This window comes from Triticum aestivum, chromosome 2B (assembly GCF_018294505.1).
Source record: "Triticum aestivum cultivar Chinese Spring chromosome 2B, IWGSC CS RefSeq v2.1, whole genome shotgun sequence".
NCBI lineage: Eukaryota > Viridiplantae > Streptophyta > Magnoliopsida > Poales > Poaceae > Triticum > Triticum aestivum.
The window spans coordinates 639,862,332-639,889,377 of record NC_057798.1 but is presented as its reverse complement, the minus strand read 5'-3'; the positions used below and the strand labels follow the sequence as shown (position 1 = coordinate 639,889,377).

At 49.0% G+C, this 27,046-nt stretch overlaps 2 protein-coding genes across 2 annotated transcripts; both read left to right on the top strand.

Moving 5' to 3' along the window:
* On the top strand, positions 1-22,305 carry LOC123039348 (disease resistance protein RPM1-like). The gene is made up of 3 exons (XM_044462552.1): positions 1-2,716; positions 3,257-3,349; positions 22,133-22,305. The coding sequence occupies exons 1-3, from the start codon at positions 1-3 to the stop codon at positions 22,303-22,305; spliced, it is 2,982 nt and encodes a 993-aa protein (XP_044318487.1).
* On the top strand, positions 12,160-14,336 carry LOC123046440 (tropomyosin-1-like). Its single transcript, XM_044469809.1, has 4 exons — positions 12,160-12,450; positions 12,743-12,901; positions 13,411-13,557; positions 13,647-14,336. Exons 1-4 carry the CDS (start codon positions 12,346-12,348, stop codon positions 13,866-13,868), a joined length of 633 nt encoding a protein of 210 aa, XP_044325744.1. The 5' UTR covers positions 12,160-12,345; the 3' UTR covers positions 13,869-14,336.
* Positions 22,306-27,046: the final 4,741 nt, after the last annotated feature.

Sequence of the window (27,046 nt, the reverse complement as noted above, 5' to 3'; positions counted from 1 at the left end):
ATGGCAGAAGGTCTGATACTTGTCGTGCTTTCGAAAATCGGAGCTACCTTTGGAGGAGTTGCACTGAATGCAATTAGGTTGAAATTGGGGAAGGAAGGCAACATTTTACTTGAAACAGAAAACAGGATGAAACAAATTGAGATTGAATTTGAGATCATGCAGGCCTTCATAAGTCAAGTAGATCCATATAGTGAAAATAACCAAATTCTCAAAGCATGGCTGAAGCACATAAGGAAGATTGCCTCTGAAGTTGAGGATATCATCGACGAATATTCATTTCTCCTTGGAAAAATGGACAATGCAGAAGGTCTTCTGAATAAGGCACTCCATCGATCAAGGAGGGTGAAGGCATGGAAAGATATTTCTGCTCAGCTCAAACAAGTACAAGAAAGACTTCAAAATCTATCAACTGTGAAAGAAAGATACGGCATAACAGTAGCTGCTGGACTTGGGGGTGGATCTTCACGCCACAATGTTACTCGTAAGATGTACATGTCTGATTCTTCCTACTTAAATGATAATGACAATGAAGAAATCATAGGAAATGAAGATGAAGCAAAAAAGTTGACACAATGCATAGATGATGATGGTTTGGATCGTACAATTATCTCCGTCTGTGGAATGGGTGGTTCCGGCAAAACAACTCTTGTAAGCAGCATCTATAGGAAACAAAAAATCAGAAAGAACTTCGATTGCTATGCTTGGATCACGGTATCACCAAATTATCCCGTTGAAGATCTTCTAAGTAAACTGATCAACCAACTTTGTATCCCTGATGAGCTAGCTGGTACAACTGATCCAACAGATTTGGTGGATAAAATCCACAGTTACCTCGGGAACAAGAGATACCTTGTTGTCTTGGATGACATGTGGAATAGAGATTCTTGGTTATTCCTTGAACGAGCATTTGTCAAGAATAAGTGCAGAAGTAGAGTCATCATTACTACTCGCACGGAAGCTGTTGCCTCATTTGCAGAGGATAACCAGACTATCAGAATTGGTCTTCTTCCACAAAGAGAATCATGGGACCTCTTCAGCAGAAAAGCATTCTCAAGGCAAAACAGGGCAACATCGGGATGCCCTCAAGGTCTTGTTCCCTGGGCAGAAAAAATTCTGGAGAGATGCCAAGGCTTGCCCCTCGCTATAGTAGCTATAGGGAGTCTCCTATCTTACAGAGAAATGGAGGAACATGAGTGGAAGCTATTCTACAATCAACTTAACTGGCAACTAACAAATAATCCAGAGCTGAACTGGGTTTCAAGTTTCCTGAAGCTAAGCTTGGATGATCTTCCAAGCCACTTGAGGAACTGTTTCTTGTACTGTGGGTTATTCCCCGAAAATTACCCAATACGACGGAAATGGATAATCAGATTGTGGGTAGCTGAAGGTTTCGTCGAGGATCGCGGAACAGAGACGACTCTGGAGGAAGTCGCCGAGGATTACCTCAAAGAACTTGCTCAGCGCTCACTGATTCAAGTGACGGAAAGGAATGAGTACGGAAGGCCAAAAAGATTTCAGGTGCATGATCTTGTGAGAGAAATGACGCTGACCATATCAAGAAAAGAGAGGTTCGCTCTTATCTGGAATAACCCAGACGTGACAGACGGCGGCGACGAAGCAAGCCGTGTATCAGTGCATTGCGGAGGCCAGGTCTTTCAGCCAGGCCCAGCTTCACAACATCTGCGCTCGTTTTTGTTGTTCGACAGGCATGTGCCGGTTCCATGGATCTGCGCTGCTTCATCGAATTTCAGGCTGCTAAGGGTGTTGTGCCTCAGATACTCCCTCCTCGAGCACATCCCAGATGCCATTACAACTGGTCTGTTCAATCTGCACTACCTTGATTTCTCGCGTACGAAAGTGAAGACGATACCAAGATCAATAGCGAGGCTCAAGAAACTGCAGTCGTTGCACCTCCGGTTTGCTCGTGTGATGGAGCTGCCACGTGAAATAGCGATGCTCTCAAGCCTCCGGCACTTGTCTGTGAGCAACGATTTGTACGGCACATCAGTCACTGGTAGCATCTGCAAGCTCAAGCACTTGCAAACTCTCCGAGAGGTGAAGGCCAACAAAGATTTGGTTCAGAATCTGGGGTGCCTCACGCAGCTAAGAAGCCTGGGCATCACGGCAGTCCTTCCAAGCTACGGCGGGGACCTGTGGACTTCGATAGGGAAGATGACCGTCCTGACGAAACTGGCGGTCGGAACTCGCGGCGAAAACGACGAAGTCCACAGTTTGGACAAGTTCAAGCCGCTCAGAAACCTGGAGAAGTTTTACCTGACGGGCAAGCTGGAGAAAGGGGTGCTTTTTCCGGAGTCCGAGGGGTTTGACAGGCTCAAGGTCCTGACAATGCGCTGGTCCGGGCTGGCGCAGGACCCGCTCAAATCCTTGTCTGAAATGGGGAACCTAGTTTACCTCAACCTCTATTGTGCGTATGACGGGGAGTCCCTGGCGTTCTGTTCTGGATGGTTTCCCAAGCTAAAGCGGCTGTTCCTAGGGAAGCTGGACAATCTGAGTTCAGTTGAGATAAGCGATGGCTCCATGACCAACTTGACATACCTAGAACTTCGTGAGCTCTGGAGACTGGAAGCCGTGCCTGAAGGCCTCGGGTACCTTAGGTCGCTTCAGCACCTGTATGCGCGGAACATGCCGAGGGACTTCGCCGCGCAGCTGGAAGGAGGCCGCAAGGGATCTGTTCAGCATATTGCCAACATCGAATGTGTCTGACCGACGCATTTTCATCATCTCGGTTTTCTGTAACAGAGGATGATTCGGACAGAAGAAATGTTTCGGTGCGAACAACGCTAGTTTCAGACCTCCAGTTTCAGCATGGTGTTGAGAGGCGAAGCACTGGGACTGGAAATGCATGCAGAGACCATTTATTTCCTTTTGTTGTTGGCCATGCAATAAGAAGGATTGCTTGAGAGATTGTGCTGCATTCGCGGTTGTTTTCAGTGTTTCTAACCCCCCCCCCCCAAAAAAAATCCGTCAGAGATATTAATTCCAGCGTTTTTCTCATCTATATATATTCAGTCAAAACCAGAGTCAGAGATTTGCTTATGGATTGTAGGCTGTGTCATATGGATGCTGTGACAATCACTCCGGTGCTTTTGATCCATGTATATCCAGTGTTTATTCAAGATCAGATGGGTTTCGGCCCCTACCATCCATTCATTCCTCTCTTCCATTATTATATTACTCGCAGAATTAAGACCTTCCTCTGTAAATGCTTTGTTTTTTAACTGTAAACCGCATCCAGGCCAGGCAGATGTATTTGCAGATTCTGCTTCACTGGCATTTGGAGGCCATATGATACGAGCGCATGAATCTGGTCATATTTCTTCGCATTTCGATTTTCGCAGGTGCACTCATCATATCACATACAGGTGAAAGCGCCCAGGCCACAAGCGACAGTGATGGTGTCACGGCATGCTTTTTCCATGCTGGAGCTGATACTTGACAAGTTGTTTTCGGTGCATCCAGCGACGGTTGGATAAAGGCCACCCAAAACCACGCACGCTTCACACGGCCTTGGATAGCGCGCGTGGTGTTTTCGGTGCATCCGACGACGGTTGGATAAACGCCACCCAAAACCATGCACGCTTCACACGGCCTTGGATAGCGCGCGTGGTGTTTTCGGTGCATCCAGCTATGGTTGGATAAACGCCACCCAAAACCACGCACGCTTCACACGGCCTTGGATAGCGCGCGTGGGTGCTGGTCCCACATGTTCAGTGACACCTTTTTTTATTTTATTATTATGTCTAAAATAACCTTTTTTATTTTATTACGTTTTTAGTTGGTTTTATTTTATTTACGTGGAGACTAGCGGAATCTATTGCCTTTTTCAGAAAAGAAAATATTCAAAACTACATGGGGAACTTGCGAGTTTGGTGTCTCCCATCTCCGTCTGCCCGGAGGATTATCTCTCGGCCCTTGTCGATGTACTAATAAGAAAACCTTGAGCTTGCCCGTCCCGTCCCTCGCGTCGCCCCCGCCCTGGGCGACTCGGGGGCCTCCAACCCTAGGTACCGCCGCCGCCCCTCCTTCTCCCCTCCTCGCGCCGCCGCCGGGTGACGCTGCCGGGTGAAACCCGCGTGGCAGACGGTGGCAGCGGGGGGATTCCCTCTCCCGACTCCCCTTCTTTCGCGGGCGCCGGATCTAGGCGGCAGGCGGCGGTGTCCTGCGACGGCAGGCCTCGGCGAGCGGTGGCGGGGCGCGGGGCACGCGGCGGCGAGCCTCGGCAGGCGGTGGCGGCTGCGCGTGGGGCAGACTCCGGGGCGGCGGCGCGGGCTTGGATCCATCGCGGATCTGATCCTGTGGGCGTGGCCTCGGCCTCCCCTGCTCGGTCGGCGGGTCTCGGTGGGGGGGCTTCTCCGTGCTGAGATCTGGCAAGCGGGATCATCCAGATCCCGGCAAGGACGGCGGCGACCCGTGCACGAGAGATGGAGGTCTTCGATCAGATCTGGGTGAAAACCTGCTATTGGCTATTGCCAAGGCCGGCGATGGCGACGCTGTCTGCGTCGTTCCCTTCCTAAAGGCATCGCCGTGGAGATGTTCAAGGCCACTCTCTGCTACCTCCGGGGAAAACCCTAGATCAGTAGATCAGATGACGGCGGCTCTCTGGTGTCGTTTCCCCCCTGGGGGCGTCATTCTTGGAGGTGCACACGGACTCGAGGGACTAGAGGACGGCGACTTTGGTGGAGCGGTGCTTCATCTTACACATTGATGGTGGCGGATCTCGACGGCATGGTGCTGTGGAGACTCGGTGCCTGATGCGCGGAGATGGACTCGTGCAGGAGGAGGATGCTGTCTGGCGTCATGGGGGCGTCGATGGCAGAGTGGCCAGACAAGGTAGAAGCCTCAATATGATTTGAAGACGGACCCGTGAAAGATGGCGGCGACGACACACGAGTGCGTCTGACTGGATTGTGCCCCAGACCCGGTATGTGGCTCGGCTGAAGCTTCCGGATATGTTTCGGCTTCCGGCTTTTGATGTTAGGCTTAGGTGAGTGGTTTGGGTAGTGGCCCAGCTAGCACCCCTTCATCATTTTGGATAGGAGTAGCGGCATGTGTTGCCAAGACGGTGGATTCAAGCACATTGTTGTAATACTTTGTAAGGTCCTCGAGAATAATCAGTAAAGTGGCCATATGCATCTCCCAGATGCAGAGGCCGGGGGTCATCCTCCTTTTCTAAAAAAAACTAGCTTCCCTGGAAAGGTGATCTCTCGAGATCGTGGTCGCCGGCTTTTTTCTGATATACGTCGACGACTTTTCGGCCGCTGCTTATATAAGTGCCTTGGTTCTTTCAAGATTACTCCGACATGAGCTTTGCTGCGCCGGAGGCCAAGTGGCAACATCGAGTTTTGCTGACGCGTACTACATGTGTATACTTTGAAAAAACACAGCATTGGTGTCACCCAGGAAAGCAAATGCTCATGTGAGCCGATTTGAATGTCCACTTTTTCAGTTGGTGCTGCAAATGCTGGTTTCAAGAGATGGTTTCAGAGACCCCAGCACCGGTGTACGGAGAGCTGTTAAGGGATTGGCGTCCACAACCACAAGCTTAGCTAGTGACAATTAACTGGCTGAAAAGCCTTCGGAAACAGTGGTCAGCTGGGCCATTAGTGTCTCAGTAAAGCCCATTAGCTTCTATCATGTAGGGGCGAGAACAGTAGGTGAGGACAGTACGGGTGAGACAGCACAGTAATTAGTATAGCACTACTGAACCTGCTCTGCTTTGGAACAGTCTCCTCTCTGAATCTTAGGCCTGCCTTTCAATGCGCCAATCAATAGATGGATGAATGGCTCTAGCATGGTACTACTGAAGGACATGATTCAGGAGCTGTACCACTACGAGCTGTACAGTAGGGCAATTGGTCCTACTTTCGAAGCACTATCTGTATAATTTCTCAAATATTCACAGATCCAGACCATGCAAGTTGAAACAACTGAAAAGAATGAAGCACTTTTTTTTTTTTGAAAAGGGGTGCAACCCCAGCCTCTGCATCAATAAGATGCATACGGCTCATAATATTAAAATAGAGAGTGTCACAAAGTCTTCAGCAGGTTTAAAATAAAAAAGACGACAAGCCGCTCAGACGAGCGTAAACATAAAGCCACAACCGGCTGGCAAAAAATAGGAGCACTACATGCCTATCCTATTACATGACCGCCATCCAAACCGGTTGAAAATAACCCGAGCTACCATCTCCCATCGGGTAGAAGCAGTAGCCAAATGCCCCCTGTCCTCCATCGGAGTGAGTGGCGACCACATACGGATCAACGCTGTGGCCCTGAAGATAACCTGCAAAAAATGAAAGTTCGTTGCTCTGTTAAAAACCAAATCATTTCTGCAGTTCCATACTGCCCATAACAAGGCACACGCGCCAACACGAATGAGTCTTGCTAAAACCAAGTCTACCCCATCAAGCCATGTTCCAAACAACATATTGATAGAAGTAGGTGGAATAATATTGAAGGCAATATGAATCGAACGCCAAAGAAGCTTAGCCAGTGGACAATCCAGAAAGAGGTGTCTGATAGTTTCATTACAATCGCAGAAACTACATCTAGCAGAACCCACCCAATTGCGTTTTGCCAGATTATCCTTTGTCAAAATTACTTTTTTATGCACAAACCACATAAACACTTTAATTCGCAAAGGTACCTTAACTTTCCAGACATGTCTGGAGCAAGGAATGACACTAGTATTAATGACATCCAGATACATGGATTTAACCGAGAACCTACCGTCCTTTGTCAATTTCCAAAACAACCTATCTGGATCCTGAGACAGTTGGACATCCATCAGCCGTCGTACAAGATGAAGCCATGCCTCCCATCGTTCACCCACTAGTGTCCTCCGGAAGCTAATATTGAGAGGCGTTGACTGTAAGACATTTGCAACGTATACTTCTCGACGTTGAACAATGTTATACAGTGTGGGATATTGACGTGCCAGAGGTGTTTCTCCTAGCCACGTATCCTCCCAGAACCTCGTAGTAGCTCCATCACCAACTAAGATTTTTGTCCTGTTAAAGAAGAGGGGCTTGACTCTCATCAACCCTTTCCAAAACGGTGAATCAGTTGGGCGCACCGTCACCTGAGCTAAAGTTTTTGACTGAAGATACTTATTACGCAGAATTTGTGCCCAAGTAGCCTCTGTCTCGGATGAAAGTTTAAAAAGCCACTTGCTAAGGAGACATCTATTCTTGATCTCTAGATTTTCAATGCCTAGACCGCCTTGGTCCTTGGGCCTACAGATGATGTCCCATTTGGCAAGCCTATACTTACGTTTCAACTCATCGTTTTGCCAAAAAAACCGGGATCGATAAAAGTCTAATCTCTTCCTAACCCCCACCGGGATCTCAAAGAAGGATAGAAGAAACATAGGCATACTTGTGAGAACCGAATTAATCAAAATTAATCGACCTCCATATGACATGAGCTTCCCTTTCCAACAGCTTAGTTTCTTTTCAAAACGATCCTCAATACACTTCCACTCCTTGTTCGTAAGCTTACGATGATGAATGGGAATGCCCAAGTAAGTAAACGGTAGTGAACCCAACTCGCATCCGAACAATTGCTTATACGCCACCTGGTCCTCAGTAGCTCTTCCAAAGCAAAACAATTCGCTCTTGTGGAAGTTAATCTTGAGTCCAGACAATTGTTCAAATAAGCACAGCACAAGCTTCATATTCCTAGCTTTCACCAAGTCATGCTCCATAAAGATGATCGTATCATCAGCATACTGCAAAATGGATATACCTCCATCAACTAGGTGCGGAACCAAGCCCGAAACCTGCCCCGCCTCCTTGGCCCGGCCTATTAAAATAGATAGCATATCAGCTACTATGTTAAATAAGATCGGTGACATTGGATCCCCCTGTCTTAGGCCTTTATGTGTCTGGAAATAGTGACCTATATCGTCATTCACTTTAATCCCTACACTCCCTTTTTGCGTAAAGGAATCAATTTGGTCGCGCCATGCCTTGTCGAATCCTTTCATACGCAACGCCTGATGAAGGAAAGGCCATTTGACTTTATCGTATGCTTTTTCGAAATCCACTTTAAAAACCACCCCATCAAGTTTTTTTGAGTGAATTTCGTGGAGCGTTTCATGCAAGACGACCACCCCTTCAAGGATATTTCTATCCGGCATGAAAGCAGTCTGGGACGGTTGCACCACCGTATGCGCTATCTGCGTGAGTCGGTTCGTCCCAACCTTAGTGAAAATTTTGAAACTTACATTAAGCAAACAAATGGGTCTGAACTGCTCAATGCGAATAGCCTCTGTCTTCTTAGGAAGAAGAGTTATTGTTCCAAAATTAAGCTTGAATAAATGAAGCTGACCATTAAACAATTCATGAAACATGAGCAACAGGTCATGTTTAATGAAATGCCAGCACTTTTTGTAGAACTCCGCCGGAAACCCATCTGGTCCTGGCGCTTTATTATTATTCATTTGTGCAATGGCCTCATACACCTCCTTCTCCGTGAAAGGGGCAGTCAAAATCTCATTCTCTTCCGTCTGAAGTTGGGGAACATCCTCAACTCTTGACTCATCCAAAGACACAAAACTCCGTTCCGGAGGTCCAAATAACTGCTTATAGTAGTTGGTAATGTAAACTTTCAGGTTTTCCTGACCAACTATCGTTCCTTCATCTTGTTCTAATTGAAAAATTCTCTTCTTACGATGCTTTCCGTTAGCAATCATATGAAAGAATTGGGTATTATCCTCACCTTGGACAACCTTGCGAACCTTAGCTCTGAGAGCCCACTTCAATTCCTCCTCACGGAGAAGCGCTTTCAGCCTTAGCTCGGCCTCCAATTTAGACTCCAACTCTCTGGTATCTAAAAGAGAGGTTTCAGCTTTTAACTCTAGGGTGTGAATCATCATAAGGAGCCTTTCCTTCTCCGCCTTATAAATTCCGTTCGTATGCTTAGCCCATCCACGAAGGAACCTTCGCAGATGACGAATCTTGCATTGCCACCGCTCCATGGGTGACCTTCCCCCCGAGTCTTTAGCCCACTCTCTAGCCAACAGATCGATAAATCCTTCTCTTTCAAACCAAGCAAGTTCGAAAGAGAAAATATTCTTATTACCCAAATGAGTTGGGGCCCCTGAGTCCACTAATAGCGGTGTGTGATCCGAGATACCTCGTGTCAACGCCTGCACCGTTACCAGAGGAAACTTCTGTTCCCACTCAACACTTGCCAGAACACGGTCCAACTTCTCAAACGTCGGAACCGGTAATGAGTTTGCCCAAGTGAATTTCCTACCCGAAAGCTCTATCTCTCTGAGGTCCAAGCTCTCTATGATAGTATTGAACATAAAGGACCATCTGCCGTCAAAGTTGTCATTATTCTTTTCTTCCTTTCTTCGAATAATGTTAAAGTCACCTCCCACTAAGACAGGTAGTTGCTCATTCCCGCAAACTCGGACTAAGTCCGCCAGGAAATCTGGTTTAAGTTCGGGTTGCGCAGCCCCATAGACTGCCACCAAAGCCCAATCAAAACCATCAGCTTTCGTTCTTACCCTAAACTTAACCGCAAATTCACCCATCACTACACTCCGAACCTCCAACGTATCGCACTTAACCCCGAGTAGAACCCCACCGGATCTTCCTCGAGGTGGGAGACAATGCCAATCAAAGTCTACCCCCCCTGCTAAGGTGCTAAGAAACTGTGCTGAAAAATTACCTCGTCCAGTTTCGGACAAAGCAATAAAGTCTAAGTGATGTTCAATAGAAGCTTCTGCTAGAAAACGTCTTTTAGCCAAGTCTTTAAGACCTCTGCTGTTCCAAAAAATGCCTTTCATAATTCATCATGAAATTTTTTGGAGGTACGGATCCTAGCACTTCTACGCACAGCCGACACCGGATAAACCTTACGTTTCCAGGTCCTCTTAGGCTTAACCCCACCATCAATAGATTCAACACACTCGGAAAGAGGCTCTACGGCCACAGGCACCACCTCTAGGTTTGTGGTTACCGGAGAGGTATACTCATCCTCCTCCTCCGTCACCTGGACCGCAGGATCAAGATCAGCACACAAGCTATCAAGAACCCTAACCCCTAGCTTGTCAATCTCCGACTCATTCATCGGTTTTACTGCAGCTATGTTACGAATCAATTCTAACGCACGTTCAGCTTCCAAGTCTAGCATCTCATTAACCGATTTAGAGATCTCTAGATCATCGTTACCAAGAGACACTCCTATTTGGTTTGCATTATGAACAATCTCTTCATTGGTAAAATGCATAATAGAATTAGACTTATTAACTGACATACCAGTTGTAGTCTCGACGTCCCGCAGCTTGGCCGCTCTCAACGCGCACCTCAGCTGCATGTCATCAACATCGGAGTGCTCCTGTAGTCTCCCGCTGACCCGTCTCCCTACAGAGACCGGGTCCGGGATCCCACCGAACGCGATGACCTCGTCGCGCGAAGTAGCGGTAGGGGAAGAGCCTCCTGCCCGTCCCACAGCCGCAGTGGCCATCACCGAGGCCACCGGAGCAGCCACCAGAGATGCCGAATCCTCCAACTCGCGGACCTCCTCGCGCGAAGTAGCGCTAGGGGAAGAGCCTCCTGCCCGTCCCCCAGCCGCTAAGACCATCACCGGAGCCGCCGGAGCAGCCACCCGAGATGACGAAGTATCCACCTCGCCGATGCTCGTGCCCAAAGAAAAAGGCGCTGCCGGTTCCGCAGGAAGCGCACCCACCAGGCTGCCTTCCAGTGCCACCGCAGGAGAAAGGGCGGCCTCCTGCGCACCCGTTTCCCTGCCATCCGGGGACCTCTCCAGTGGGGCCGCGCCGCCCCCAGTCTCCAGCCACATCAAGGACCCAGAAGGTCTAGCCTCCTGCAAGTCCGCTCGTCCCGCAGCGACCGGCTCCGCCACGATCGCCATGGCCGAAGGCGAGCGAGGGACAGACGACGGGGCCTGCTGCCCCACCTCATCAGTGTGGTCGACCGACCTCCCCACACATAATCTAAGTCTTGGACTCGGAGGACCAGCCCTAACACTCGACAATCTCGGCGGCGCCGAGAAGGCCCCAAGAGAACCCAGCTGAAGCGTGGTAGTTGGTACCGTGGAGGACGGCCCAACAGGAGTGGAGTCGGCATTCTCCGACTGCCCCGACGGTCCCAAAGCCTTATCCTCATTACTCTTAGCATTGTCATCCCTGGTACCTGAACCCCCACCTCCCTCAGAAGTGTCCATGGGATTGTCATCCTCAAACTCATTGAAAAGATCAGGATCCTCATAGTGCACGTCCAACTGATACAGAACGCCTGCGTAAGTCCAAGGCACCACGTCTGGCAAGTACTGAATATTGGCGACACTAACTAGCAGCCGTGCGACCCCATGAGCCCGAGTGAACTGCATATCCACCTGCTCGGTCTTACCTATCAGCGACCCCAGACTCCATGTCACCAGAAAGCTGTCCAAAGGATCAGACGGGGCACCAGAGAAACGAACCCAAATCTGAGTTAAAGGTGTGCCCTGTGGTTCTTTCTTTTTCCACTCATCGAACGCCAGCACAAAGCTAGTGCCTGTGACCCTGCTCATACCAAACTTGAGAATCCTCACCTGATCCTCCTTAGAAGGGAAGTCCACTTTATACGAATTATCAGAGAGCTTAAGTAATGACCACTGAAAATTACCCGGAGCTAGCTCTCTCAACTGCTGAATAATCTGTGCTTCGGTCAAAGGCCCGTGGACCACCTTCACAACACCGGGGAAGGAGGTTTCCACTATGGGCGCGGAAGGTTCCGCAGACGGAGATTCAAAAAACATCAACTCGGAGCAACACACCCCGTATATCTGGACGGATGGTTTTGGCCCCAACATCAGAGGACAGTCAGCCGCTGTGTGATTAGGCTTCCGGCAAAGATCACAAAGCTCCGCCGTACACTGGACCAAAAAGTGCCCCGGTTCCCCACACCGGAAACAAGTGAGCTTTTTCTTCTTAGCCGCCCACTTAGACAATTTGTCACTCTCGACCTTGTCAGAACCGTGCTCGGAAACAGTATCCTCAGTCTGCATAGGCTCAGGCAGCGAGACTGAAGCCAAAGCCTGCACCGTCTCCACTGCCACCTGGGGTAACTCTGATGCACCCTCCGCGACCTCCGTCACTGTAGCCGTCCTAGCATACCGAGTCTGATTAAACCTGCGGTTACCGCCCCGACCTCCACGGAAGCGCCCGCGAAAAGCACGGTTGGGACTGGGAGCTCCCTCGACAAAGTTCCCGGTCGGTCCTTGGAAACCATTGTTACTCTGTCCCTTGTCCACCCGAGCATATCCTCGGCCTCCACCGGTTGAGGAAGAGCCCCTGTACCATGCAAGATGCAGGAGCATGCAAACTTAGTCCATGAAAAAGATCAGTTGGAGCAACAATTGCTGGAAGTTAGGAAAGAACTGGAGGCTGCTTACCGTACCATAGCTAACCAGGTAAATTGGCGTTGTAACTATTTTTCTAATAAAACAATTTTTTACTGTCAAGCATTTCTGCTAAATACAAAGGGATGGCCGGATCCATCATTTTCTTACTGTCAACCCTATCTGCTGAACTGGTACCATCAGAAAATGATGGCAGATAGAAAGTTGCCTCTTTGTATGGCTATGTTGTTGACATGTATGAAGTTGTTGACTTGAATGATTCCAGATAATTTAACACTTCGGTTTTTCAAAATTTGGTTGTTGTTTGAACTGATCTTGACATGAAAAACTTTTGTTTTGGCAGGAAGAGCAAGCTTCAGTGAGGGAGATAAAGTGGGATGCGTTTAAGACGTATTCAGCGGATCAACTAGAAGCTGCACAAAAACACGCTGCAGAGCTGGAAGTACAAGTATCAGCTCTAAATCAGCAGCTGCAAGAAGCTGAGATCCATTACGAGAAAAAGGTTGGATTCTATCCGAGTATCCATTTGAGGTTATAATACTAGTTCACCTGTTACATCTGATGGGTGTTATGGATCCAAGATTAAGGCAGCCCGATAAAATCCATCTGTTATTTTCCTTCAAATCCTTAAATTTGGAAGCCTGCTTTGTTCTGAGGCATCTGGCTTATTGCTCGGCTTTCTCTCATTGAGAACAGAAGCATCATGATCAAAGGCTTGCATGACAATGGAATGAGGGAACATGAATAGAAAATGCATTGCCTCACACGATTACAGGAACATGTTTAAATTAGCACAACTAGCCTTTTCAATCTGTTGTAGTAGTCATACTTGCAGATTCTTGACGATAAAAAGCTGATAGATTCACACAATACCCCCATACTTCACAAAAACTTGCTTCGACATTGGAATTTCTAGTCCTCATGTTGCTTTGACACTTTATAGACAGTTTATAAGTATATATGTCTACAATATTTTTCTCATGTACTGATTTATGCTGTTTCTTTTTTCAGGTTGCAAAGGAGAGTGAGAAACTCGCTCTTGTCAATACACAGCTCAACAAGCTAACCCAAGATGTGAGCAAGAGCGCTGAAATGGAGAAGAAGGTACAGGACCTTGAGCAGAAGTTGCAGCTTGCTCATTCCAAATCTGAAGTACAGGCAAGCAAAGAAGAAAAAAGATGCTATGAAATATCCTGAGTACCCTGATCAGTAGTTATCAGCAATTAACAACATCATCTTTTTTGCAGGCAAAGGATGCAGTGGTGTCAACGAGATCCCGAGAATTCAGCCTGGACTCGTTAGCACCGCAAAACAAACAGCACGACATATCTCAGGCTCCTAGCACGGCCTCCCCGAACCCGGCGCAGCAACAACTGCGGGAGCCCTCCGGCATCATGGCCGTCAAGTTCATCCTGGGCGTCGCCCTGCTGTCAGTGGTCATCGGCGTGTTCCTCGGAAGGAGATACTAGTGCCGATCTTGTGAAGTTCCTGCTGGTGCCCGATGGGAGAATCCCATTGTTAACAGCTAAAAACTGTTGCTTCCCATGAACCTAAACTACTACTCTAGCTGAACAAAACATAGCTTGCTCGGTTTGGTGGATTGCAATTGAACGGACTGATGGCTTTCAGGGAGAAGTCAGAAATCCGGAAGCTTCTTATTGGCGAGTTCTCCCTATAGTTTCTTTTTGGGTTAAGGGGGGTAGGAATTTGATTTTTGTTCATTCCTAGTTTCCTACCCTTGGCATGCATAAGGCCATATGCATGCAATTTGGTTTTTGGTGTCAGTGAGCTTGTATCTACATCTCTCCCTCTGTAAAAAGGAAGTCCGTCAGAAATATTAATTTGTTCATATGGTCGAGTGTAAGCTGTGTCATATGTTGTACAATCACTCCAGTGTTTTTGAACTCTCTCTCTATATATACATCTGGGTTGCTGGTTGGCAAGAGTTGTCTCATTTCTCCAAGATCAGATGGTCGGCAACATACTTGCAATGCTGTTCACTCTAAACCGCATCCAGGCTGATGTATTTGCAGATTCTGCTTCACTGCCATTTGGAGGCCATATGATACGGGCAAATGAATCTGGTCACATTTCTTTGCATTCCGCAGGTGCACTCATCATATCACAGGGGGGGGCAAAATTTCGTGTTTTGACCCTTTTTCCAAACAAATTCAGGATCTGACCCCCGTTTAAAATATTTTCGAGATTTGACCCTTTTTCCTACCGCCAGAGCTTCTGGCGGTAGGGTTACACAGCCTACCGCCAGGGACCCTGGCGGTAGGAAACTTATCCACGTCAGCGCGCGGAGACGGCTCCGTCCCCCCTCCGTCGCACCCTACCGCCAGGGGCCCGGGCGGTAGACTGTGTAACCCTACCGCCGGATCCACTGGCGGTAGGGTCCGGGCAGTTATTTCGCCCGAGACCCCCGCGCCCCTTCCCTTCTCCCCACCCCTCCCCTCCCCCAAGTCGGCAGTTCATCCATTTTCTCCCCCCAAGTCGCGCCCCTCTCTCCCTCTCTCATCTCCTCCACTCTCCCCCTCTGATCTTCACCGTTTCTTCACCGTTTTGGCGGACCGAGATGGCCCCGAAGAGAGAAACGTAAGCTCCTCCGATCCCTCTAATTAGTTTTTGCAAACTTGCTTCCGATTCGACGAATTATTTGCTTGAAATCCCTCATGTTTTTTAGCTTAGATTGGATTTTTTTCTCCTAAGATTGATTGTAATTGTAGTTCTTAGTTCTTTAGTAACTAGTGGTATTGGATATGAACTCTAATCAATAGTTCATATATTAGTGTGAAGATGAACCCTAGTTCATAATTTATTTTGTTAAAAAAATTATGATGTAATGTTGATATGAGGATGAACCCTAGTTTGATGATGCATGTTGATATGATGATATGATCTAGTGTGAAGCTGAACCCTAGTTTGATGATTCATATTGATATGATGATATGAAGATGTTGTTTGGAAAAAATATTTAAAAATATGATGATATGATGTATGTTGGAGGATTTTTTTTGATATGATGCATGTTGATATGATTTGATCCATCATGTGTAGTAGATGTTGTTGGAGAAATATGCTTAAAATTTTATTTTGATATGATGCATGTCGATATGATTTGAGTTCATCTTTTGCTTATGTATGCTTCATGCTTATGGTGCTTTTGTTTATGAAATTTTATTAAGGCGGCCACCTCTTGCGGACAACATCGGCCCACGGTACTGCATGCTGGACTGGGCATTCGACAAGGGTCATCGTGCCCGTTTCATAGAGAACGGAGAGGTAAGTTATATGAATGAAATTTTGATCCAAGTTTTCGGATTGACGAAAATAATTTCCTAACTTTTGGCGTTCAATTTTAGACAGATGCTCCAGCCACTGCGCATGAGGGGTCACGGGGTTCATGGGCATATGGACTACGACGAGCGCTACGCGCCGTTCTTCAAGAGAGCCCGGCTGTTGGGTTTCGTGTTGCAGTTCAAGCGTCAGCCGCCGACGCTTGTCCACGCGGCTCTGACAGCGTTGATTGACCGGTGGCCACCGGAGACCCATTCTTTTCATCTGCCATGCGGGGAGATGACGGTGACCCTCGAGGACTGGGAGATGATTACTGCCATGCCGATCAAGGGTCATGCACTCACCGGTCGAGTGGAGAGGACCAACTGGCAGGAGAGGGTCACCACCCTCATCGGCGACTGCCCCGGTGCCAAGAGTAATCGTACATCCGGTGTGCCGTTGATCTGGCTCTCGGAGCACCGGAAGACATGCCCCGAAGGCGCAGACGAGGCGACTGTGGAGTGGTACGCGCGGGCCTACCTGTGGTATCTTCTCACGGAGGTCGTGTTTCCAGACAGCTCCGGAAACTCTGCCAACTGGTCGTATCTATTCTTCCTAGCCGACTGGGATGCAGGGTACAGTTGGGGGATGACATCTCTCGCCTACCTATACCGTTCGGTAAGAGAGTGTCTAATTGCGTACCTGGGCCGACACATGAGGTGGTACGATGATGGCCAGAAGCACCGTCTTCGTCTCAGGCCTTGATGGACGGCGGAAGACATCGCGGAGCTGGAGTGGGCTGACCCCGATGAACAGGCATACCAGACCGGCATCAGAGACATGCACAGTGGATTTAGGGAGTTTGCACCCCTCATCAACAGAGTGGTAAGTTTGAACCGACGGTCGTATTTAAAATATTTTATTCGTCATCGTGACTGACTTATGCCGTTGCAGTCCGGTGAGCTGAACAGATGCATCGTTGAAGCCTCAGATGCACTAGGTGATCTTCCCAGGAGCGTAAAATCGGAGACCAGAGTCAGGGGGACGATGAAGGTACAATTTCAGCCTCCTCGGAACAGATGCATCTTGTTCACTTGCAGTCAGTCGATCTGATACTTATTATGACCTTGCTTCACTGTGAGTGCAAAAGTTCGTGCAGCGTTGTCGCAAGCTCGTAGGGCTGCTTGGGTGTGCTAGAGTTGGGTCAGTTGAAGCTTATCGGCTTGTAGCCACACAGGGTCTCATCGCCTCATCGAGCCATGCTCCCTCGTCGTCCAGGTTGGTTGGGGGGGAGGAGGAGGAAGAGGATGAGGATGAGGAGGCCACACATGAAGAAGAGGAGGAGGAGGAGGAGGAGGAGGATGAGAGCAACGGGGAGGAGGAGTACGATGAAGATTATGGACCTCCACCAGCTCAAACATCTCAGGCATCTCAGCTGCCGAAGAGGAATCCGAAGAAGAAGGATTTGCTGAGTCCGGACCCTTTCCAGAGACCGGTTCCTCGCCGGCCCAAGAAGAAGACCGAAGAGACTCGTTCAAAGAGTAACGAGGACCGTACCTCCAAGAGGGGAAGGAGCAAGTGATTATGCTCTTTGATACTTGGCTCTTTTAGTTTGGTTGAACTTGTCTAGTGGTTGCGAAACTATATGGAAGTATGTGTTTGCTATTTGTGGATCTATGTGTTTGAAATGTTCTATGCACTTCAAGTTATCTTAATATGGATCTACGTGATGCCCAAATTTAATTGTTTAAAGTCTATGATATTGCTGTCATATTTGTGAAACTTGCTGTGATATTGAATTTGAAAACAAGCGACCAAATGAACTTGGAAAAACAAAACAGAGGACCCTACCGCCAGGCAACTTGGCGGTAGGGTTACACAACCTACCGCCATGTGTCTTGGCGGTAGGGTGGACCTACCGCCAGGGCAGTAGCATATTTCGTTACAGAATGCCTGGTTGGCAATAACCCTGCCACACCTTACCGCCAGGGTCGCTGGCGGTAGGGTTAGACAGCCTACCGCCTGTTGGGGAACGTAGTAATTTCAAAAATTTCCTACGCACATGCAAGATCATGGTGATGGAATAGCAACGAGAGGGGAGAGTGTCGTCCATGTACCCTCGTAGACCGTAAGCGGAAGCGTTATAACAACGCGGTTGATGTAGTCGTACGTCTTCACGATCCGACCGATCCAAGTACCGAACGTACGGCACCTCCGAGTTCAGCACACGTTCAGCTCGATGACGATCCCCGGGCTCCGATCCAACAAAGCTTCGGGGATGATCCCCGGGCTCTTTCTTGATTTCTACCTTCGTCGATTTCAACATCATGAAGAGCTCGGGAATCGTTTTTGTCATCCCTTGCATACTATAGTTCATCACAAAGTTCTACTAACTTGGTGATGGTGACTAGAGAACTCTGTCAATCACTATCTTATCTGGAAGATTAACTCCCACTTGATTCAAGCGATTGAAGTACCCAGACAATCTGAGCACATGCTCACTAGTTGAGCGATTCTCCTCCATATTTTAGCTATAGAACTTGTTGAAGACTTCATATCTCTCAACTCGGGTATTTTCTTAAAATATTAACTTCAACTCCTGGAACATCTCATATGGTCCATGACGTTCAAAACGTCTTTGAAGTCCCGATTCTCTGCCATTAAGCATGGTGCACTAAACTATCAAGTAGTCATCATATTGAGCTAGCCAAACGTTCATAACATCTGCATCTGCTCCTGCAATAGGTCTGTCACCTAGCGGTGCCTTAAGGACATAATTCTTCTGTGCAGCAATGAGGATAAACCTCCGATCACGGATCCAATCCGCATCATTGCTACTAACATTTTTCAACACAATTTTCTCTAGGAACATATCAAAAACAAATATATGAAAGCAACAATGCAAGCTATTGATCTACAACATAATTTGCAAAATACTACCAGGACTAAGTTCATGATAAATTTAAGTTCAATTAATCATATTACTAAAGAACTCCCACTTAGATAGACATCCCTCTAATCCTCTAAGTGATTACGTGATCCAAATCAACTAAACCATGTCTGATCATCACGTGAGATGGAGTAGTTTAAATGGTGAACATCACTATGTTGATCATATCTACTATATGATTCACGTTCGACCTTTCGGTCTCCGTGTTCCGAGGCCATATCTGTATATGCTAGGCTCGTCAAGTTTAACCTGAGTATTCCTCGTGTGCAACTGTTTTGCACCCGTTGTATTTGAACGTAGAGCCTATCACACCCGGTCATCACGTGATGTCTCAGCACGAAGAACTTTCGCAACGGTGCATACTCAGGGAGAACACTTCTTGATTATTAGTGAGAGATCATCTTAAAATGCTACCGTCAATTAAAGCAAGATAAGATGCATAAAGGATAAACATCACATGCAATCAATATAAGTGATATGATATGGCCATCATCATCTTGTGCTTGTGATCTCCATCTTCGAAGCACCGTCGTGATCACCATCGTCACCGGCGCGACACCTTGATCTCCATCGTAGCATCGTTGTCGTTACGCCATCTATTGCTTCTACGACTATCGCTACCGCTTAGTGATAAAGTAAAGCAATTACAGGGCGTTTGCATTTTATACGATAAAGCGACAACCATATGGCTCCTGCCAGTTGCCGATAACTTCGGTTACAAAACATGATCATCTCATACAATAAAATATAGCATCACGTCTTGACCATATCACATCACAACATGCCCTGCAAAAACAAGTTAGACGTCCTCTACTTTGTTGTTGCAAATTTTACGTGGCTGCTACGGGCTTTAGCAAGAACCGTTCTTACCTACGCATCAAAAACCACAATGATAGTTCGTCAAGTTAGTGCTGTTTTAACCTTCGCAAGGACCGGGCGTAGCCACACTCGATTCAGCTAAAGTGAGAGAGACAGACACCCGCCAGCCACCTTTAAGCACGAGTGCTCGTAACGGTGAAACCAGTCTTGCGTAAGCGTACGCGTAATGTCGGTCCGGGCCGCTTCATCTCACAATACCGCTGAACCAAAGTATGACATGCTGGTAAGCAGTATGACTTGTATCGCCCACAACTCACTTGTGTTCTACTCGTGCATATAACATCAACGCATAAAACCTAGGCTCGGATGCCACTGTTGGGGAACGTAGTAATTTCAAAAAATTTCCTACGCACACGCAAGATCATGGTGATGGAATAGCAACGAGAGGGGAGAGTGTCGTCCACGTACCCTCGTAGACCGTAAGCGGAAGCGTTATAACAACGCGGTTGATGTAGTTGTACGTCTTCACGATCCGACCGATCCAAGTACCGAACGTATGGCACCTCCGAGTTCAGCACACGTTCAGCTCGATGACGATCCCCGGGCTCCGATCCAGCAAAGCTTCGGGGATGAGTTCCGTCAGCACGACGGCGTGGTGACGATGATGATGTTCTACCGGCGCAGGGCTTCGCCTAAACTCTGCGACGATATGACCGAGGTGGAATATGGTGGAGGGGGGCACCGCACACGGCTAAGGAATGATCCGTAAATCAACTTGTGTCTCATGGGATGCCCCCCTGCCCCCGTATATAAAGGAGCGAGGGGGAGGGGGCGGCCGGCCAAGGGAGGGCGCGCCAGGGAGGAGTCCTACTCCCACCGGGAGTAGGACTCCCTCCCTTCCTAGTCCAACTAGGAGAGGGGAAGGAAGGGAAGGAGAAGGAGAAGGAAGGAGAGGGAGGAAAAGGAGGAAAGGGGGGCCGGACCCCTAGTCCAATTCGGTTTGGGCTAGGGGGGCCGCGCGCCCTGCCTCCTCTCTTCCACCACTTGGCCCATGAGGCCCATTGCTTCTTCCTCGTATTCCCGTAACTCCCCGGTACCCCCGAAAATACCCGAATCACTCGGAACCTTTCCGAACTCCGAATATAGTCGTCCAATATATCGATCTTTACGTCTCGACCATTTCGAGACTCCTCGTCATGTCCCCGATCTCATCCGGGACTCCGAACTCCTTCGGTACACCAAAACTCATAAACTCATAATAAAACTGTCATCGAAACCTTAAGCGTGCGGACCCTACGGGTTCGAGAACTATGTAGACATGACCGAGACACGTCTCCGGTCAATAACCAATAGCGGAACCTGGATGCTCATGTTGGCTCCTACATATTCTACGAAGATCTTTATCAGTCAAACCGCATAACAACATACGTTGTTCCCTTTGTCATCGGTATGTTACTTGCGCGAGATTCGATCGTCGGTATCCAATACCTAGTTCAATCTCATTACCTGCAAGTCTCTTTACTCGTTACGTAATGCATCATTCCGTAACTAACTCATTAGTCACATTGCTTGCAAGGCTTATAGTGATGTGCATTACCGAGAGGGCCCAGAGATACCTCTCTGACAATCGGAGTGACAAAACCTAATCTCGAAATACGCCAACCCAACATGTACCTTTGGAGACACCTGTAGTACTCCTTTATAATCACCCAGTTACGTTGTGACGTTTGGTAGCACCAAAAGTGTTCCTCCGGTAAACGGGAGTTGCATAATCTCATAGTTACAGGAACATGTATAAGTCATGAAGAAAGCAATAGCAACATACTAAACGATCAAGTGCTAGGCTAACGAAATGGGTCATGTCAATCACATCATTCTCCTAATGATGTGATCCCATTAATCAAATGACAACACATGTCTATGGTTAGGAAACATAACCATCTTTGATTAATGAGCTAGTCAAGTAGAGGCATATTAGTGACACTATGTTTGTCTATGTATTCACACATGTATTATGTTTCCGGTTAATACAATTCTAGCATGAATAATAAACATTTATCATGAAATAAGGAAATAAATAATAACTTTATTATTGCCTCTAGGGCATATTTCCTTCACCGCCATGTTTCCTGGCGGTAAGGTACTTATCCACGTCAGCGCGCCGTGACGGCCGCCGTCCCCCTCCGTCACACCCTACCGCCAGATACTCTGGCGGTAGGCTATGTAACCCTACCGCCAGGAGCGCTGGCGGTAGCGAAAGGGTCAAATCCCGAAAATATTTCAAAGTGGGGTCAGATCCTGAATTTGTTTGGAAAAAGGGTCAAAACACGAAATTTAGCCTCACAGGGGCGAAAGCGCCCGGGCCACAAGCGACAGTGATGGTGTCACAGCAGCATGCTTTACATGTCGAGTTGATACTACTGGACAAGTTCTTTTGGGTGCATCTGGCGACGGTTGGATAAACGCCGCCCAAACCCACGCACGCTTCACGCCGGCCTTGGGTAGGCCGAAGGCGCGAGTGCCGCTGGCCCCACATGTGCGGCGACCCCTTTTAAATTTTCTTTACTTGGACACTAGCCCAAACTATTGCCTTTTTTTTCACAAAAAATGATTTTCAACAGTATTTGCTTCACCCAGGAAAGCACATGCTCATGTGAGCCCAGTCGATTTGAATATCCACTTTTTCAGTTGGTGCTGGAAATGCTGGTGCTATGGTTTCAAGAGATGGTTTCAGAGACCCCAGCACCGGTGTACGGAGAGCTGTTAAGGGATTGGCGTCCACACGCTGGCCAGTGACAATTAACTGGCTGAAAAGCCTTCAGAAACAGTGGTCAGCTGGGCCATTAGTGTCTCAGTAAAGCCCATTAGCTTCTATCATGTAGGGGCGAGAACAGTAGGTGAGGACAGTACGGGTGAGACAGCACAGTAATTATTATAGCACTACTGAACCTGCTCTGCTTTGGAACAGTCTCCTCTCCGAATCTTAGGCCTGCCTTTCAATGCGCCAATCAATAGATGGATGAATGGCTCTAGCATGGTACTGAAGGACATGATTCAGGAGCTGTACCACTACGTACTAATCACCATTTTTCTTTTGCTGATGGGCATCCGTCTAATTAATTTGGGAAGTAGGACTGGGATTAGCTGAAACCTTCCACTAGTAACCTAGCTGTCTCAAGAGACAGAGTCGAATAAAAGTAAGTTTTGGTTGAGTAAATAAACTATGCGCATCTAGACCCACGTGATGCTATATTCCACAAGATCCCCAAGCCCAAGTGTACTTTCTGTAGGAGAAAGGATAAAAGGTGAGAAAAAGATGGATGATAAAGGCAAGGAATAGATGCCATTTGAAAGCCTACACATGCGGTGAAGCCAAAGTACTATCCACATGACACTGCCAAAATGACTCTAGGATACCTCCTCCTCTCTCTTTTTTTTCCCTGAGAGAGGCGATAAGTTAGGAAATTTGCATTAGGTTAAGGGGTTCGGGAAGACGGAGGTAGGAGAGCGGGAATGCCGCCGCCGCGGAAGCGGATCTTGGAGAGGCAACCAAGAAAGTGAACATATAAATTATTTTGATTGGAATGAAAAAAAAGTTGACGAGAAAAGCAATGCAACATGTATCCAAAGACGCTTGGAATCCCACGTGGCATTATTACTGTTGTGTAAACGTCGAATTACCCGGTCCCCCACGAGGCTGTCTTTCTTCCGGCACGCCCATACATGCAGCCACCAATATTTCCAAGTACAGTGCACGTACTCCCTCAGGAGGAAAAAAGAAAAGAGGATTCGGTGGACACTCACTACTACTACTAGCTATAGGTCGCGGATTCCGGGCAGCCAATCCCGTTCGCTCGCTCCCGATCGGACGCCTCGATTGGAGGAGATGGGTCCTGGCCCCGGCGTCGGACGGCCGGCCTCCCGAAGAGGATGGGAGTACTGTTGCGTGATGCCCTTTCACGGGGTTGGGGGCGTCAAACCAACACGGAGGAGGCAGGCAGGTGCAGCTGAGGCCAACTCCACCGCACAACCTCAAATGGATGTTCGGTTTGGCCGGGTTTTGTTTCTTTGGAGCGGTAATGGATTCGCTCATGTCCGTTTCTGTTCGTTGGGTCGTGCGTGCGCCCATCGCACGGCCGCACCCAAATCATGTCTGTGTTGGACGTGATTAAAAAAATAGAAAAACTTAAATAAAATGACTAAAAAAAGTAAATAAAAGCAGTTAAAACACATAAAACATTAAGTAAATAAAAGCAGTTAAAAAACACAAAACATTAGTTATGGGTCACGGCCACAAAACGGCCCAGTTTCACGGTTCACTTAACGGCCCAGTGTCATAATTAACATAAAAAAAATAAAAAAAGGCCGCGCGTGCTCCTGGCGCGGCCGTCGCCGTCGCCGTCTTCAGTGGCCGCCGATGTCGTCGTCGTCGCTGACGAGGTCCACGTACTCCGGCGGCGTCCAGAAGTGGGCCGGTGGTCCGTGGTACGCGGGGGCGGGCTGGAAGGCGGGGGCCTGCACCACCTCCTCCCGTGGCGACGCGTCCCCCTCTGGTGACCGCGGCTGCGTGGGGCACCAGTTCACACCCCCACGGCGTCGGCCATCTGCGGCGCGGTGTACGACTAGCTCCACTGCTGGCCCACCAGGCCGGGGTGGAACGCGGCCACCGGCTCCTCCTCCCTCGCCTCTTCCGTGGCCACCATGTCCAGCTCGGGGATGGCGACGTCGCCGCCCGCAGAGAGGGCCATCATCTCCTCGAGGCCCTCCCATTGGCGCTCGCCGTGCGTGTGCATGGAGTCCTCCATGACACGCGCCATGAGACGGGCCTCCTCCTCCATTGACATGCGAGGAGGTGGTGGTGGCGACGGAGAGGGTGAAGGCGACGGCGTGGGCATGAGGCCGCGCACCCGCGTACGCCCGCGCTCCTAGGGAGCACGCGCTGCACGCTCTGGACGTGGCCGCCGCAACCCCGTCGACGTGCCGGCGAAGAACGACGAGCGCCACACGTCGTGCTCGTCCTGGAGCCACGTGTCCCAGAGCGGTGAGTCGGGGGCGTACCCGTCGTCGTTGTACAAGTCATCGGGGAGGAGGAGGCGGCGGCGGCGCTGGATCTCCTCGCGGCGCGCACGGCCGCTCTGCGGCACCGACGGGATCGGCACCCGGTCGGCGGAGAGGTGCCAGTTATTGGGGAGGTGCACGTCGCTCCACGGGAGCGGCGTCCTCGTCTCCCAATAACGGCGGCATACATCCACCGCGATGTGCTGCCGGTCGTGCACGCCGCCGGCCGTAGGGCCGATGGTGAACGGGGCAGGCGCGGGGGTCTGATGCGGTGGCGGTGATGCGGGCTCCTCCTTCACGGAGCTGCAGCGGGGCCCGACGACAACGACGCCGCCTCGCGGTCGTGCTTCCCCTTGCGGCCGTGGTTCCAGAAGCCCATGGCGGCTGCGAGGTGGTCGGTCGGCGAGATCGAGGATGGGAAGAGGGCTAGGGTTTGGGGTGTTGGTCTCAAGGAGGCAGGAAGGGCCCGACTGAGGAGTGTGGACGACGGCCGGTCCACGGCTTTCCCATTTAAGAGGGAAAGCGACCATTAGCTGTCCGGATGACAGGTGGGGTCGACCACCCGTACGCATTTATGTCGGGCGGTGGGAGGTACGTGGCCGCCTGCCACGCGGACGAGCGCGCGTCTGTTTGTTGTCCGCCGCGACCCAAATCCAACGCATGTTTACGCTCGAAATGGATCGGCCCGGACACAAAACGGATAAGATGGGTTCGGGCCGTCGCGCGCTGGGCCGCCCGGTTTATCCATTTTACCTCAAACGAACGGAGCCGGATGGGATGGGTCGCGCGGTGAAGTTGGCCTGACTGTGGCGTACGGCTTGCTGTGGCGTACGGCTTGCCCTCCACCGCCCTCGTCTCCTCTCCCATGCCCGTACCTACGTACACGTGCCTCCGGGCGGCCATGGACAGAAAACTTCACTACTCTCCCCCTCTCTCTGGTCCCGTGTAGAGTATCATATACTCCTACTTCCACTGCCCGGCCGCTCAGTCGCTCTTAATTCCTTTTTTGAAAAACAAGTCATCCTTAATTTCAAACGCACACACGCTGAGCAGCTAGCTAGCACAAGAATCCTTGGCTCTATCTCTCCTCTCTCATGCACGTACGAAGCAGAGCATCACGACAAGTCTACCTGCATCGTTTCCGTGGAGGAGGTGCCGGCGCCGTGCGCGGCCGGTCGGCGACGAAGGGGGAGATGTGGGTGCCATGCCGCGGCAGCGTCCGGCCGCTGTCTGGCTACAGGGAAGCTGCACGTCCCCGATCGCCTTCGGGCCTCGGGTGGCCATGATGAGGGCCGCGGCCGAGCCGATACCCAGCACAACCGGACCGTACGTGTGCGCCGCTGGCCGGCTGGCCCGACTGGACCGGTTAAAAGAGGCTGCGAACGTTTTGCGTGGCCGTACCCAGCGGTTTCAGGTGGTAATGGCCGCTTGCGCTTCAAGTCTGGCGGCAGACATGTCGTCCTCTCTTCGCCGTTTCGCCCGGCCGGCGCACCCTTCGTTGATGCGCGCATGTGGCATGCATGCCGATGCTTGTACCTACTGTCGTCGTGCTATACGTCAATCCATGGCGTTTGCACCGACATGGTTGGGATTCGTGCGGCGTTTGCGGCGAACGTTGCTAGGATTTCTAGTAGGTACTCTGAGGATGGGAATTTCTCTATGATTTCGCTATAAATCTGGCATCAGATTTTTAAATATGACAAATCTGATGCTCGATATGGCAAATTATGTTGTCGCAAGCATGCCAATTTTCTTCTGCGCTTAAAATATGTAGTTGGATTTTTAACATTTCCGTTTCTCTATTGTGCAAGGTGTTTTTCTTTTGTACTACTAGCTGGTGAAGCTTCCAATTTTCCTGTGATTGTTCAATCTGATTCTAGTGTGGCGTTATCGAGTTTGACATGAGATGGATTGATTTGTTCTGCCATTGGACATCTCGTAGCTGAAAATTAAGGCATTGATGAGGGATAGGGAGTTTATTTCAGAATTAAATAGGGATCAAAATAGAGTTGCTGACCGCTTGACAAATTATAGTCGCATAGAGTGTACCACGACTGTGTGGATGCATCTAGGACCATCATCTTTCGAGGATCCTTTGCCTCTCGACCGTAACTCTATCAATTTGGAATACAACTCCTTTTTCATCGAAAAAAAGAGTATGATGATTTGATGATCTCTTATTCTTGAAGTATGAATGCATTGTCTACCTCTCTTCGATGACTTAACATAACCGGTGCATTTACTTCTACGTGGTATATGAACCAAGAAATTGAGTCATTAAGACCCGACTTACACAATTTAAATAATAATTAAAAATACAGCCAAGATTGGGCAATTTCTCTATGTGCAAGATGCTTTTCTTTCACACAAACAAATAACTTCTTTTTATGCTATTAATATCACAAGAGGATGCATCATCTACTTTTCGAGATGCCTTAAAATAATACACTATTTTATTTGAAATACAGTAATACTTATAAAATCTAGCCGTACAAATGTGCGGGTCACTATGAAATATGTTCTCACTTGATGTATATCTTT